At 33.9% G+C, this 15,717-nt stretch overlaps 1 protein-coding gene across 1 annotated transcript in view; it reads left to right on the plus strand.

The window, feature by feature from the left end:
* LOC143240205 (pyruvate dehydrogenase phosphatase regulatory subunit, mitochondrial-like) overlaps positions 1–15,717 on the plus strand; it is a 115,352-nt gene that overhangs the window by 51,271 nt on the left and 48,364 nt on the right. Inside the window, exons 10-11 of the mRNA XM_076482294.1 lie at positions 8,589–8,713; positions 13,629–13,821. Coding sequence (XP_076338409.1) covers positions 8,589–8,713; positions 13,629–13,821 — 318 coding nt within the window. The remainder of the gene's footprint in view (positions 1–8,588; positions 8,714–13,628; positions 13,822–15,717) is intronic.

Below are 15,717 nucleotides of genomic sequence, written 5' to 3' on the forward strand. Positions count from 1 at the left end.
ACATGCTAGGTGGGTAAGACGTCAAAGCCAGAAGGAATCTTGAATTAAGTTCACAACTAGCATATCTTCTACCACCAGTTCCAAGATCATGTGGGACAGGATTTGAAAGGTTAATGGGCACTGCAATTCTGTCCCCCTCTTGATCTTACTCTCTGATGGTCAGGAGGTGACTGATGTCTGGAGCATCGCTGACACTCTAGGTGAAAGCTTTTGCCGGGTATCTAGCACTTCTGCTTGTTCCTCCACCTTTCTGGCCATCAAGACTCGGGCAGAGCAATCACCTCTTTCCTTTCGAACTGACTGTTTCTTTGACTATAATTGTCCCTTTACCCTGGTGGAACTGAAAATGGCCCTTCATTGGTCTGCCAGTACGTCTGTTGGACCTGATGATATTCATTATAACATGCTGCACCATCTATCTCCTGCTTCTCTTGATGTCCTTCTGATTGTCTTCAAACGGATCTGGCAGGAGAATGTTTTTCCTGATGCCTGGCACCAGGCTATTATTTTACCTTTCTCTAAGCCAGGGAAAGATCCCAAGATTCCTTCAAACTACCGTCCAATTGCTTTGACGAGCTGTCTCTGTAAGACCTTAGAAAGGATGGTTAATGCTCGTCTTGTTTGGTTCCTTGAATCAAACAACCTCCTCTCGCCCACCCAGTGTGGATTCCGTTGACAGCACTCCACCACAGACCACCTAATTCGTCTTGAAACATCTATCAGAGAAGCCTTTCTCAATCGCCAACATCTTGTATCAATATTCTTTGACACTTTTCAGTATAAAGATAAATGCCATCACTGAAGAACTCCCTCTCACTGTTGCGAATGGGCTGTATGTCGACGACTTTCACATCTCATGTCAGTCGTCAAACATGAGATATATTGAGGGGCAACTACAAACTGCCCTCAATCGTAATGAAGTGGACTCTGGCGAACGGCTTTAATTTCTCTTTCTCTAAAACCGTATGCATGCACTTTTGCCGTCGACGGGGTATTCACCCTGATCCTGAACTTCATATCGGTGAAGTTTTGCTGCCAGTGGTCCTGGAGACCAAGTTCTTTGATCTTATCTTTGATTGTAAACTGACCTTTATACCACACTTAAAGCAGCTTTGGGTCAAATGCACAAGAGCACTGAACATCCTCCGTGTCCTCTCTTCTACCAGTTGGGGGGCAGATCGCTGTTCAATGTTAAAGGTATATCGTGCTCTTATTCGATCGAAACTCGACTATGGATCAATGGTCTATGGCTCTGCCAGACCCTCGGCCTTAAACATGCTGGACCCTATTCATCACCAAGGACTTCGACTCTGCACTGGGGCTTTCCGTACCTCTCCAGTTCAAAGCATATACATTGAATCTCATGAACCATCTCTACACCTTCACCGTTTGCAACTATCTTTACAATATACTTCAAAACTTCGTTCCTTACCAAAACATCCCACCTGGGAATGTGTTTTCCTTCCTCGGTGGGCAGTACTTTTTCAGAACAGACGATCTGCCATTGCTCCATTTGGCCTTCACATCTGGGCGCAATTGGATGAATTGGGTCTGTCCTTGGATAACATTGCAAATTCCACAGGTCAGCCCATCCCACCATGGCTTATTACAGCCCCCAAATGTGACTTTTCTTTCAGTCACCTAAAAAGGCAGATACTCCAGATTGGAAGTACCATCTTTTATTCAATGAATATCTTTCAAACAATCATTCAGTTTCCATTTATACAGATGGATCCAAATCAGGTATTTCAGTGGGCTCTGCTGTGGTTTGCTGTGGTTCAGTAGTTGCGTGCAGAATCCCCTCTACAGCTTCTGTGTTCACTGCTGAACTGTATGCCATATCTCTTGCCCTGGATCATATTGCAGCTGAGCAGTACTCCAACTGCACTATTTATACTGATTCGTTTATACTTGCCTTGGAATTGCTACACGTTAGCTCACATCCTATTCTCACTGATATTCAAAACCGACTGGCCCATTTCTCATTAACAGCTACTTCAATCCAGTTTTTCTGGATACCAGGCCATGTTGGTATTCGCGGGAATGAGCTTGCAGACATGGCAGCTAAATCTGCCTGCTCCAGCACCATCACCCCTATGCCTATTCTGTACATGGACTATGGTGTTGTCTTCAAGGCTCAGCTCCGTGCCAGCTGGCAGTCCACTTGGAGTTAGCAACGCGACAACAAACTTTTTCAAATAAAACCCTATATTGGACTTTGGCCATCTAGCTTCCGTAAAGTTCGGAAGGAGGAAGTTGTTCTCACTAGGCTACGCATTGGTCACAGTTTTTTAACTCATCATTTTCTTTTATCTGGAACTGATGCACCAATGTGTAGTTTGTGTAACACTCAAATCACTATCAGCCACGTTTTACTTTCTTGCCATCGTTACAATTCTCAACGATGACAATATTTTAAACATATTTTTTCCCAGGGTCAATCTGTAACATTGGACAGTGTTATTGGTAATGGTGACTCTGTCCACCTTGATAACGTTTTTAATTTTTTAATGGCCATTAATCTTTTTAATCTCATTTAAGTGTTGCATATTTATTCATTACACCTTTTTAATTGTGGTTCCTTTTTTACAGTTTTAATCTCTCTCATTCAATTTGACATTGGACGATGGCCAGAACATTAAATAACTCGACACCAGGACTGAAAAGGCCAACTTCAGGTGACTAACTCTACTGTTTGAACTACTCGTTAGTCGTCCTGGCGAGTTGTTATTATACTTTTGCTGCATATCATTTCACACTTTTACTACTTTACCTTTTAGTACTGGCCATATTGACTCATAACCCGGAACCAGGACTGGAAAGACCAACTTCAGGTGACTGACGGTGGTTTTTAAACTTACCTGTTAGTCTTCCTGGCGGGTTATGATCATTACCATTCTGCTACAGGTAGTCCTTTACAACTTTGTTGACTGGATGTCAACAGTGGTTTTTGCATCATTTTCTGTTTTAATTGCCGTTTTGCTTTTATCTTGAATTACTTTTACAAATTTTACTCCATTTACTTGACTTTTATCTTTTTACTGGACATTTGGCTACTCATTATTGCGATTTTGCTATGTGTCTTTCAAAACTTCTTTTCTTTTACATTTTGATACTGGCTGCTATGACACATAACCCGGAACCAGGACTGGAAAGACCAACTTCAGGGGACTGGCGGTGGTTTTTATACTTACCTATTAGTCTTCCTGGCGGGTTACGATCATTACCATTTTGCTAGAGTAAATATTTTACAACTTTGAAGACTGGATGTCACCATTGGTTTTTATGCCATTTTCTGTTTTAATTGCTGTTTTGTTTTTACCTTCATTTACTTTTACAAATTTTACTCCATTTACTTGACTTTATCTTTTTACTTGACATTTGGCTACTCATTATTGCAATTTTGCGGAGTGTCTTTTAAAACTTCTATTCTTTTACATTTTGATACTGGCTGCTATGACACATAACCCAGAATCAGGACTGGAAAGGCCAACTTCAGGTGACTGACGGTGGTTCTTGGACTTATCTGTTAGTCTTCCTGGCGGGTTATGATCATTACCATTTTGCTAGAGTAAATACCTTACAACTTCTTATACTCTACCTTTTATCTTAACATTGTAGACTAGGTGTCAACATTGGTTTTATACTTTTTTGTTTTACCTTCATTTCCATTTATGTCTTTTACTACATTTACTTTATTTTTACATTTTCACTGGATGTTTGGTGCAGATAACCTCGCTGCTTTGTGCCATAAAACACTAAATCAATCAATCAATCAATCAATCCTGTTGATAGCTTTGTTATTTTTTTTGCTACAGTGTTCTGTCTGATGCAAAAATTTATGCTTTTGTCAGAATTTCTGCAACTTTGTTAAAGATCTACGTATGCAACTTGCTTACAGTGTGCAGGACATATTATAGCTACTGTGTAACCTGCTGTTCTTCAACGTACTTGTGCCATTGCATATTGATATTTCTGGCAGATTCCAAGATTGTTTCACTGCTTAATTTGTTTGATGTATGCCATTTTATTTAATTTGTGATGAATGTTAATTGTTTGTTTTCATAATAGTTTTCAGTTTGTAGAGCTGACTCTGTCTGCTACAGTGCTTGCCTTAATCTGTATTGTACTTTTACTGATATGTATTTTTCTCTCATCTTTGTTATATATTTCAATATTGAACCTATTTCTGTTACACCTGAGGGTGTTTGTGATATGTGAGAATTTCTGTACATTTATCTTTTATCATTCTCACATTGTCATGATGTTGGGGTTTAGGATATTTTTAAAAACTAGTTCTGTTGTCATACATTTTGTATTCCCCTTCTACTCTTCTCAAATTTCTGAGCCTCAGATTGCTTCCTGAAGGGATTTTTTCATTTTTTTCCTTTTTTAATTTGACCAGTTGTTTAGTTTTCTGCCCAGTACACTGTGTGATTTCTTGGGTCTCAATAGAGAGGCAGGAAATTACAGGAAGACTACAGCATTGTAAAAATAAATGTCATAGACTGCCTGGTTTCCAGACACACAACCACACTTCCATATGTCAAAGATCTCTGTGAAAATTTATAGAGAACATATAAACTGTATAAAAACAGAACAGTATTCAGAAGCTATTAGTATACACCGAACAACCTAAAGACCTACTGGAAAATAAAAATACCATCACTTCTGAGTGTGGATTCCAGTACATTGGAAGAACAAAAGGACCAATAAGTTAGAATTCAGATTCATATAAGAGTTAAGTATGATTCTGTAGTGCATTATGTCTGCAGTAGCCCCTGACTTGAGAAAATATGAAGATATGATAAAATGGAATAGTATTAAAATAATAGGATTTGAACCACACAAGAGAAAAAGTTAAGTCTCCTACATCTTCCTAATTTGCATGGTATTACTGATATATCATCAATATATATTGATATTGTTTTGAAGCAAAACATACTCTGGTACTATTTGGTTGTATGATATATCAAACGTTTATATTTCTCTCAATAGTATTGTTAAAATGACAGCTGCCCCCTGCCCCCATATAATGTTAATACAAAGTGTGATTCTCCACGTAGCTTTGTTGAATTACTAAGCAATGAATTATGCTAGTCTCCAATGCATGTGATCTACAAAATACACTATGTGGAGTTTTTGAACACTGTAAAATGGTAGCTAAGATTTGTGTTCATGCTTCATTCTTTAATATCCCTCAGTATTTCAGTATATTGGAATACAAGAATTTTGACAGTACCCAAGCTCTTTATCTGTCTAACTGTGATAGCATACTCAATCAGTGTAAGATATTGATACCCCTATGGCAAAACTTGAAAGTATTCAAAAGTTAAATGACTCAAATCCTAATTGGGGACACTGTAGATGAGTGATAGAGCATACTATCTTCACTATGAAGAAACCTGGGATTGAATCCTAACCACAACCATTACAAAAATACCTCTTCTCGGGAACTTTTGGAAGACATCATCAAATTAGCAGCAGAAAACTTAATACATGTCAGTAATTAGTGTTTAATAATTAAGAAAAAACAGTAACAGTTATTAATAATCAGAAAGAAGGTAATGTCCCTATCATCACATTTTATTACAAAAGTAAAATTGAGCAAAATTGTTTGAAATTTGACAATTATTTTGAAAGTATCTAGTTTTGTCATTTAATTTTGTTATTTGCACTCAGACTCAGAATAGCTCACAGAAAAAATAATTTTATATAAATATAAAAATGCAATTTTTCATCTTACAGTTTTCACATTTCATGTGCATAATCTGTAGGACATAATAAACGAATATTGAAAGTTTTTTTTAAAATTAAGGTAAATATTTTTATTGTCCATTTTCTTAATTGTATCACTATCTGTTATCATCAACATACAGTGCAGTGAAAATATTTAATATTAACAAATGGAAATACATACATTTCAACTGTTCTTAGGAATCCACTAGAATAGTTGTATTTTTTTTTATATGAGTAATTTTCACATCTTTATCTTGTTACTTTAACAAGAGTTTAATTTTTCCTTTCAAATTCTTCATCTATTATCATCTATGCTGATTATGTAAACTGATGCAAACAGGGCTTATTAATAATATTATTTTGGCAGATGCCAGCATAGATTTTTTGCTTATCAAAATGAGATTTTTTTATAGCACGTGGATCATGTTACACAAAAACTGCAGTTCAATTATTTTTGAAATGTTTCCATTGAAACAAAGTAAGTGAAGCTTAGATAAGTTAAAATTTAAACTATAACATACATTATAATATCAATTTCATTCACATATATTGGTAGTAAAGTGATTTAATTAAATTTTTATATGTAATGCAGTACATATGCTGAAAAGAATTTTAAAATAGTGCCAAGGCCGAAGGTTACTCTCTTTATGGATAGTTCAAATGTGTTTTGTAGGTCTTACCCATTTTTTAATTTATTTACCACCCATCTCTGAAGTACATAATTTAATGTAAGTTACTCATTATAATATAGATATTACTAAGGCAAAATCTAATCTTTATAGCCTTCAGTCTTCTTTGTTTCCATACACTATAAAAAGTCAGACCCACTTACCACACTCACCTGTCATGTCCTTTCTTTCACATGTCCATTTTCTCTGAGGTTTATAACCAATAAAATGACAAAGTTTTATTATACTAAGTGATATATTATATTGTTTCATTATGGTGTTTTGTCTATTTCATTTTCAGTTTGAAAGTGTTTTCTTGTTATTCAGATTGAGAAACATACAGAATTAATTTAAGGCTCTTATGAGATGGTTAGAAAGCCAGTTAAATTATAATAGTTATAGAACATTATTTGCTTTGCGAGTATTATTATTATTGTGTTGAAAATGTGGTTGAATGATTATATGGGTAAAGTTATTAACAGTATGAAAAGCTATAAGTACGGCAATCATAGTTCTAGCATTTAACAACAGCAGTATAAGTTTACATCTTCTGGAAACATATTTTATTTTACAGTTCTTTATTTATAAAACTATAGTACCATATGGCATTAGTGCATGAGATCTTCAGATTATTGGGGTAAAAATTTAAATTAAGACCTAATAAGTACTTTTAGGATATACATCATTGCCTCTTCTTGGCTCAGCTCATTGGTAAGTGTGAGGGCTTATACTGATAAAATACAAGTTTGGAGTTCCTACAGCATGCAGCACACAAGTAGCTCACGCGCTTAACAACAAAGGAACAGACAAAGCACTTCACATCCAACAGATTTGCAAGTAGTCTTTTTGAACATTTTGTCTTCTAAAATGTAGATGTGAATCTTATTGACATTTCATTGTGAAATTTATATCCCATTATTTAGTGTTAAGAATCTGAATCACTAAAGTATGTGTTTAGGTTTCTTCAGAAACTGTACACAAAATCACTAACGTGAAACATACTTCAGGTATTACTGTTCAGGGTTTTTTAGAAATGGGAACATGGGTATAGAATTACTAAAGGTAGATGGTATATACTCCAGTATTTTCTTTTGAGATTGGTTTAAAAACAGAGCATAGATTAAATAAAGTTTGTGCATATTCCAATATCTAGTGTTAATGTTTTTTTCAGAAATTGTGGTCATAATCACTGATGTTAGTGCACACACCTTTTTACTTTTGAATTTTATTCAGTACAGTAACTGTTCATAGATTCTGTTAGGTTAGTACAGACTTTGATATTTACTTTTCAGGGTTCTTCAGAAATTATTCACAATAATCACTGATGTATGCATCCTAGTAGTTACTGCTGAGGTTTCATCAGAAACTGTGCACAGAATCACTAATGTTTGTGCATATTCAAACATATACTGTTTAGTTTTTTTCAGAAACTATATACAGCATCACGAAGGTTGGTACATATTCTAGTAGTTACTGCTGAGATATTTTCAGAAACTGTGCAAAGAAGCACTAAGATTGGTTCTCACTCTATTATCTCCTGTTGAGGTTTCTCAAGGAACTGTGCACAGTATTAACTGTTTAGGTTTTTTTCAGAAACTGCACAGAATCATTAACATTGGTACATTGAGTGTTTACTGTTGAAGTTTCTTCAGTTTAGTAACTTTGTACAGGTTTCCTAAGATTGGTACACATTCTACTATTTACTATTGAGGTTTATTCTGAAACTTTGAACAGATTCACTAAAGTTTGTACTTACTTTAGAATTAAGTATTGAGGTTTCTTTAAATTTTGCACAAAGAGTCACAAATCTTTACTAAGATTTCTTTAGAAACTGTGTACAGAATCACTGAGGTTTGTAAGTGGTGCAGTATTTACTGCTGAGGTTTTTTTTGGAAAGTAACATTTGGGGAAAGAATCAGAAAAATTGGTTGATACTCCAATATCTGCTGTTGAGGTTTCTTCACAAACTGCACAAAATCACCATGTTTGGTACATACTTCCAGTATTAACTGTGCTCCAAATCACTCAAGTTTTTACATACACCAATATTTAAAAGGCTTTTTTTCAGAAACTGTGCATATAGTCACTGAAGTTCTAACATACTTTAATTAATTGAAAATATTCTAATTACAAGATCATGTATTATGAGTGCAAATCTTTTTTTTCTTTTTTTCATAACAGATGTTTTATTAGAACAAATGCTGTTTCGCATCCCTTCTTTGGCAGAAGTTGAGGTTGATAGACTATGTAATGGACCAGAGAGCTTCACTCCAGATTGTAAATGGATTATGGGAGAAGCACCTGAGGTATTAAAGTACAAACACTCATTGCACAGATGTAAAATAAATATGCAGAGGATATTGTAGTTATATCTACAGCAGAAATATTAATAATGCTATACTTTAACATTTCATTAATTTGAAGCAGCATATACAGAGAAAGCAAGTCATTTAAATTCTGTTTGAGTCTTGTGAGATTTATTGTAGTTATTTATATCTCTATGCAGTTGTTTATAATTTTTTTAACACCATGAGCTTTGCTGTCACATTGAATTACCTTGAATATTTTGTCAAAATATAAATTAACTAGATATAAAGTAGAAAATTAAAATATCACAAATAGAAATAAATTTAATAAATCATCAAGTGCAAAACCACTTCACACAGGACATTATTTTAAGGAATCAAAAAACTATTATTAATTAATGCAGATCAAATAAGTAATAAAGAGAATCAAAACTGCCAGAATAGCAGCAAATTAAAAGAAAAAATGGTTTGTAATCAGTGGTATTGACTTACGTAATTTTGGTAAAAATCAAGAAACCTGGAGTGAATCATAAACAAAACATTTTAGCTTTAATTTTTTTTGTTATTGCAGAAAAATGAAAATATAATAATTTTTAGCTTAGAATAAGTTTTATAAAAATTAAAAATACAATTCTTTCAAAGTAATAAACATGAAAAGAAGTTTCTGTTGCATGTTATAAATTATATAAGGTTAGGTTTAATATCTCCTTTTATTAAATTTGTTCTTGTTTCATACATAAGTGGTATTTATGTAATGGAAAATAAAAAACATTATACTCTGTGCATTAATAATAATTGAAAATAGTTCTGTGAAGATTGTTATTATTATAGATTATTAATTGTTACAGGTTCTCACCTCTTTCACACAAAGCTATCTGACTTCTAAGTGTTGTTAACAATTTTTGAGCTCAGTGCACTAGTCTATATTAATTTAATTAATTTAATGCCACTTTTGAAACTGTATATCACATGTGCCTATTCTCCTCCAACAGTATTGTGCTACCTATGCTTGCAGCTGGCACTCTCTGTTATACCATTCAATCCTCATTTTCTCAATTGGTACAGCATTGTTTAGTTCTATATGTAAAAGTGGCTGGTATGGGTTAAGAAAAATTTTCTTAACCCATACCAGCCATTTGTACATATATATTTTTCTCTACAAGTGGATTTTCTCATCATCATGGATTATTCTTTAGACGTGTCTGTTTTTTATCATGTGGCTACCATTTAAGAACATGCTTCTTTGCCATTTCAATTTTTTTCCTACAATTTTATTTTACTGTGTTTGCATTCACTTGTTTCAAAAATGTCTTCTTGCATTTATTTTTTTTACCAAATTATAAGAGATCTTAGCATGAATTTGCAATCAGTATATTGACTATGGAAATTCCCATTGCAGTTGAAAAGCTACTTGTATGACTTCCCATGAATCAGGTGCAGTTTATCTACAGAGGAGGTGCAAGCCTTAATTCACTGTGAGATAGATTCATAGGCTCAGCCAGTAATTTATTTTCATTATGACAATGTTTATAAGAAAGAATATAATCAGTGAGAAAACACTTTGAACACTTTATTTTTTTTTCAGGAACTTTCTTATTCTGGGGTCTGTCACACTCTACACCTCTTCAATGTCATTCACCGTCAAGAGTGGAGGAGGTCTTCACATTTGTGCTTACTTTCCTATTCAACTCCTCTTGAGGTTCCATTCCTAATCCAAGCCACTCAATCCTCCTGGTAGTTCTGTCTTGGTTGGCACAACCATGGCTCTCACTGCTCTGACATTTACTTGTACAACCTCTTCTACCCTAACACCTTTCTTAGTCCCTATTCTGTCAGTCTTGGTTGGATATTTATTGTACAGATGTCACCATACCCTGTTTTTGTCAGGTCCACTATCTTAGACCAGGGACTGGCTCCAGTTGTTACATCTTTTCTTTTCTGATCCCACATTTGTTTGCCTTAGGCAATGGTATACCTTCTTTTCTTTTCAGATTCTGTGTTTGTTCACCAGAAGCAATGGTATACCATCTGCCTTTGTTCTATTCAGTGTGGTTTCCACCTACTTCTCCTTATTTATGAACCTACACCTGGTTCTTTGATACAAACTTGTCCACATTGAGTGTATAACTATTGGACAACTTTTTCAAACACCCTCTGTTTCTCCAGGTTTCATCTAATTTTGTCTTCCTCCATCATTTCTCTCCTTTTCTGCTCATTTAGAGTCATGCAAACTCCATGTTCCTTTGATTTGCTTGATTGGGATATCATTGTGGTCATTTATACTTTTGCAATCTCTCCTTTGGACCTTTGTCTCCATGAATCTTCTACCATCTCTTCCTCAAGATCTATTTCCTTCTCATAATTTGCACATACAGTAGATTAGGTATTTATACTTTACTCTTACTTACATTCTCTGCCATTCCTCTTATTTCATCTTACTTTCAGACCAGTCCTTCCTTGTGCAGACTTACGATGCCCATGAAGGCTGTTTGGCTATCACATCCATTTCCTTACTTTGTCTTCCATTGGTACTCCCATTCTGATTTTGACTTGATTATTTGTCTGGTTAGCTCATTATGGTACTATGTGGCACTTTTTGCCTTCTTTCAGGCTTTACATTTCTTTAAAAAATAACTGTCAGTGGATTTTGAATACCCTGCCACAGAAGATATGTTTAATTTATGCTTGTGTGTAATGTTTGCTGTACAATGTCTGATTTTATGCTGTTTGCAATGCCAAAAAAGCATAAAAATGGCTTACATTCAACATCATTATCCTAGCCTTTCTTGATAAAATTCCACTGATTAGAATAGTCGTTACTAAATGTACAGTTGCGTTTTAACATAATTGAGAATTAAATAGGTGAACAGAGCTTGTGCCAATATATATATATATATATATATTACAGATTATGACTTGTGCAACACAGCTGTATTATCTGAAGACTAAAAAACTTAATGTTTAGACTTAGAAATGATATATTAAATTAAATGCTGAATTTATTAACATTTTCAGTTTTCTACTCCTGGGTCTTAGACTACAAACCAATCTGTAATAAGGGTGCTAATTTAAAAAAAAAGGAAATCATAAAACCAGATTTCTGAAAACAAAATTATAAAATTGGGCATATTTTATACCATTACAAAATGAAAATGCAAAATGTTTATTGAATGAACATGGCAATTTAACATGTCAAGCTTTAAGTTTTTGCACAATTTAAAATATATTTTAAAATTATATTAAATTAAATTATTTGTTTTAAACATAACTTTCATAAATAAACATTAGGCAAAGTTTTAAAACACATAAAGCCTCTTCTTTCTTAACCAAAATAATAGGTGTAGAAAATTGTTGTTGATTTTAAACAAATTTATTAATAAACATTATTTATAAATAACAGTATCAGAATTGAATTGATGAGTTTTAATGTACACTGTGACACTGGCAGTTTTGACTTGCTGAAAGTGTCACTTCAATGCTTTGAGTTATGAGTTTTGATCTCTTTTATTGTGTAGTAATTTATTTATTATTTTCTGTATAAAGGTATTAGGGCCATCAACATGAGACAATTATGCATCCTAACAGATCTTTGTGGGAAAGTTGAACAAGCAATGAAATAAGGGACTTCTGGCAACCCTAGGATAGTTATAAAGCTAAAACAATTATTATAGTTATAGGAAAGTGTTTGTTTTGTAGATGATACTATTCTGCATTTGTATGTCCATAATTTAATTAAAAAAATAAATTGATGTTATAGTACCATTAGTATAAAAAGTAGGCTTGTGTTTCATCAACAATCAACAGGAAAGAAATGAGGATAGGGGTACATATTATATTTTGTTTTTCACAGCAATCTTTATTTAATATTATAAAAGTAATTACAGTGTAAAAAATGAGCAAATTATTAGATTGGATAAGATTAGATTAGGTGAGGTAATGAAAAATTAACAATCATAAAAATTCTTCACAAGATATGCTCATGAGCAACTTGTGTTGATGAAACTTTGTAGAAAGCAGCTTGTGTTATTTGATCAGTGACATGAGCTACACATTTGCTAAGTGACATATGACTAGTGTAGCAGAATTATTAGTTAAATATAGGTCATAACAAAAACAAACAAACAAATCCATACATTTATAAGCTTTGAGCTATTTAGGATAAAAATTGTGGTTTCCTCTAACAATTTTGAGTCATTCTAGAAAAAAGTGCAACTTATGTTTATTATTTGTTACTTGGTTGTTCTCTTGAAATAATACCTGCTTTGCTTGCAGGGAATATTGCTGGAATGCTGCATATTGTGTAAGATGGTTATGACAATAGTGGTTTTTACCAGCAGAACAGATGATATGTACAAGTTATGGCCTCCTTTCTGTTGAATCAGAATGATCAGTTACACAGGTGGTGTTAATCACTATGAATAAATCCAGTGTTTCCAACTGAAGAAGAAATGTTAGATTTAAGTAGTTTGCACGTGATTTAAAGTGAATTTGGTGATGAGAAGACATCTTGAGGGAAGAAAATATGTTGATCAATTACTAGGTTTAGTAGCAGGCAACCATTTATTGTCCTGGAAGCATGTATACACAAATACACACACACACACACACACACACACACACACACACTGTGCTTATCCATTGATTTCAATAATAGGTGCTTATTCTTCATAACACATCATGTCCAGTGTGTTTATTTCTTTGCTTTATTTCATTTAGTTTAGTTAAATTTAGACTTCATAACTTATCCTGATAAATTTTCTGCCATAAAGAAAACCTGCCTAATACCTTTTTTTGAGAAAATTACTTAACAAAGAATATCACATAGCTATTGAAGTTGCTGGTTGGATTGAAAAATTGATTTTGGTGTTTGGTGAACAATATGTAAAATTTTACACAGTTTATTTGTAACTTTTAGGTAAAGAATTACTTTGTTGCTAGTGGAATGAAGTCAATAGGTATTGAAGCAGCAGGTGGAATTGGAAAGCTGACTTCTGACTGGATTGTTTCTGGTGAACCTGCAACAGACATATGGGATTTGGACATTCGCAGGTTTATTGGTTTGCACAATAATTTGATGTTCCTGAAGGCCAGAATGAGAGAGGTGCCTGGTAAGATATTATTTAATGTTATCATCTAGTAATTAATACTTGGAATGTATTTTATCCAACATATGCAATCTTTTGTTTTTAATGTATCCCTGCAATGTGTTATTTTTTCTCTAAATCCTGGTTTTAATCATTTTGAACATTAGTTATGAGGAAGTTCCTTGTTTAAAATTTATTATAAAAATACATTAAGGTAAAATATATAAAATCTTAATTAATGTGACAAGGATTATTTAGGCAATACAAATAAATTTTAAACTTTCATATGATTAAAATAGTAGTTAGTTTGTGATAATTGGTTTTCTAACATCTTTATAAGTAAAAAATAATATTGTGCAACATACCCTTCTAACATAGCTGACTCTCTCTGTACTTTTTTAATTTGGCCCTTGCCTGTAAAGACAAATCTTTCTTTTTTTCCTTGACTGAGACTCTCATGAACATACTCTTCTCCTTCTTTAGGAGACAGCTCATTTTGGTTGGTGGGTCAGGCTGGAGAGGTATCATCTCACACTTAGCATTTGGTTAATTTGGTAGTATTCATTTTCCATCTGTGTAGAGCTCAGCTTTCCCTGCTTCTTTTCTTCAAATGTTTGTGTACTTCATTGGACTCTTTAATGAGGGCTTATCAGTTTTGACTGTTACTGGTTACCAGGCATCTCTTTTTATTGCTTTCCAATTTTCTTGTTACCATTTGTTCTTCTCCACAGTCTTTGCTATACTTTTTTTAGTCAATTCATTTCCATTGCCTTTCCTGTCAGTTCTGCAGACCTCATTGAGACCTTAATATTGCTATCTGTGCCCTTACTCTATTTCCTGGAAACCTTTGATTTTCCTATCTTTATATAATCTCTTCTTGAAAACCTCTTTCCTCATCCTTTTGCTTTTGATTGTCATGTACTATATTGATTCTTTACTCTTTTTTTTTCATTGCTCCTATGTCATTCTCCACCTTGATTGTGCTTTTTTCCCTCAGTTATCAGTGGTACTTAAGGGGAACTATGCATTCACAGTTATCTCTTTCTCTTCCTTTTATTTCTCATCTGTCCTCTTGATCAGATCCTTATCACCTCTTGTCATGCCTGTGCTCCATTGTTATTTTGCCTTCACTTTTCCTTTCACGATTCCTGGTCCAGACTTTTAAATCTTTTGATTACTTCTTTCATCCATTGCCTTTCTCCTCTTACCCTCTCTGGATAGCTTCATCATTTCATTTGCTTAGCATATTCTTCATTATATGGGGATTGATGTCAGCAATTCCAAATGTCTTCCAGTGAAATTTGTGACCTTAAAAACTCTTTGGCTTTCCACTTCCATTGTCTGTTGGAAGAGTCTGTATGGGCTGGCATATGGACAACCTTTCACACCTTTTTTGCATGCTATCTCCATTTGGCTGTTTCTTCTTCATTATACTATGGACTACCTCCAGTCACTATTCTTCACCACTTTTACCATCTCTGACTAGATAACTTTTTTCTTTATATCTTAAGTTTCTGGAGGGTCTGTTATGCCTTACTTGATCTCACTCAGTGTTGTGTGCTAGGGTGTAGTTAACCACAGTTAACTTATTCTCTTAATAAAGCCCAATCCAGATTATACCTACCCATGGATTTTCATGATTAAAAAGGTTGCAGGGAGTTCTTGTCTGCCATTCATGCCTATTTGAGGCTGTGACTAGGTAAGTTATCTTTTTGTCTAAATTCCTTTTATTTTTGGGAGGACATAGCCTTTTTTCTTTGCAGATTCCACTTTGTGGAAAATGGTGCCTGTTTAAGTTTATGTAAACCAGCTGAATCTGCACTGTAAGGCTATGATGGCTTATCAATTATAATTTCAATGACCACTAAACACACTGCTCAGACGGGGTGTTTTACAAAACAACTTGTAAGTTTTTCTTTG

This window comes from Tachypleus tridentatus, chromosome 13 (assembly GCF_004210375.1).
Source record: "Tachypleus tridentatus isolate NWPU-2018 chromosome 13, ASM421037v1, whole genome shotgun sequence".
NCBI lineage: Eukaryota > Metazoa > Arthropoda > Merostomata > Xiphosura > Limulidae > Tachypleus > Tachypleus tridentatus.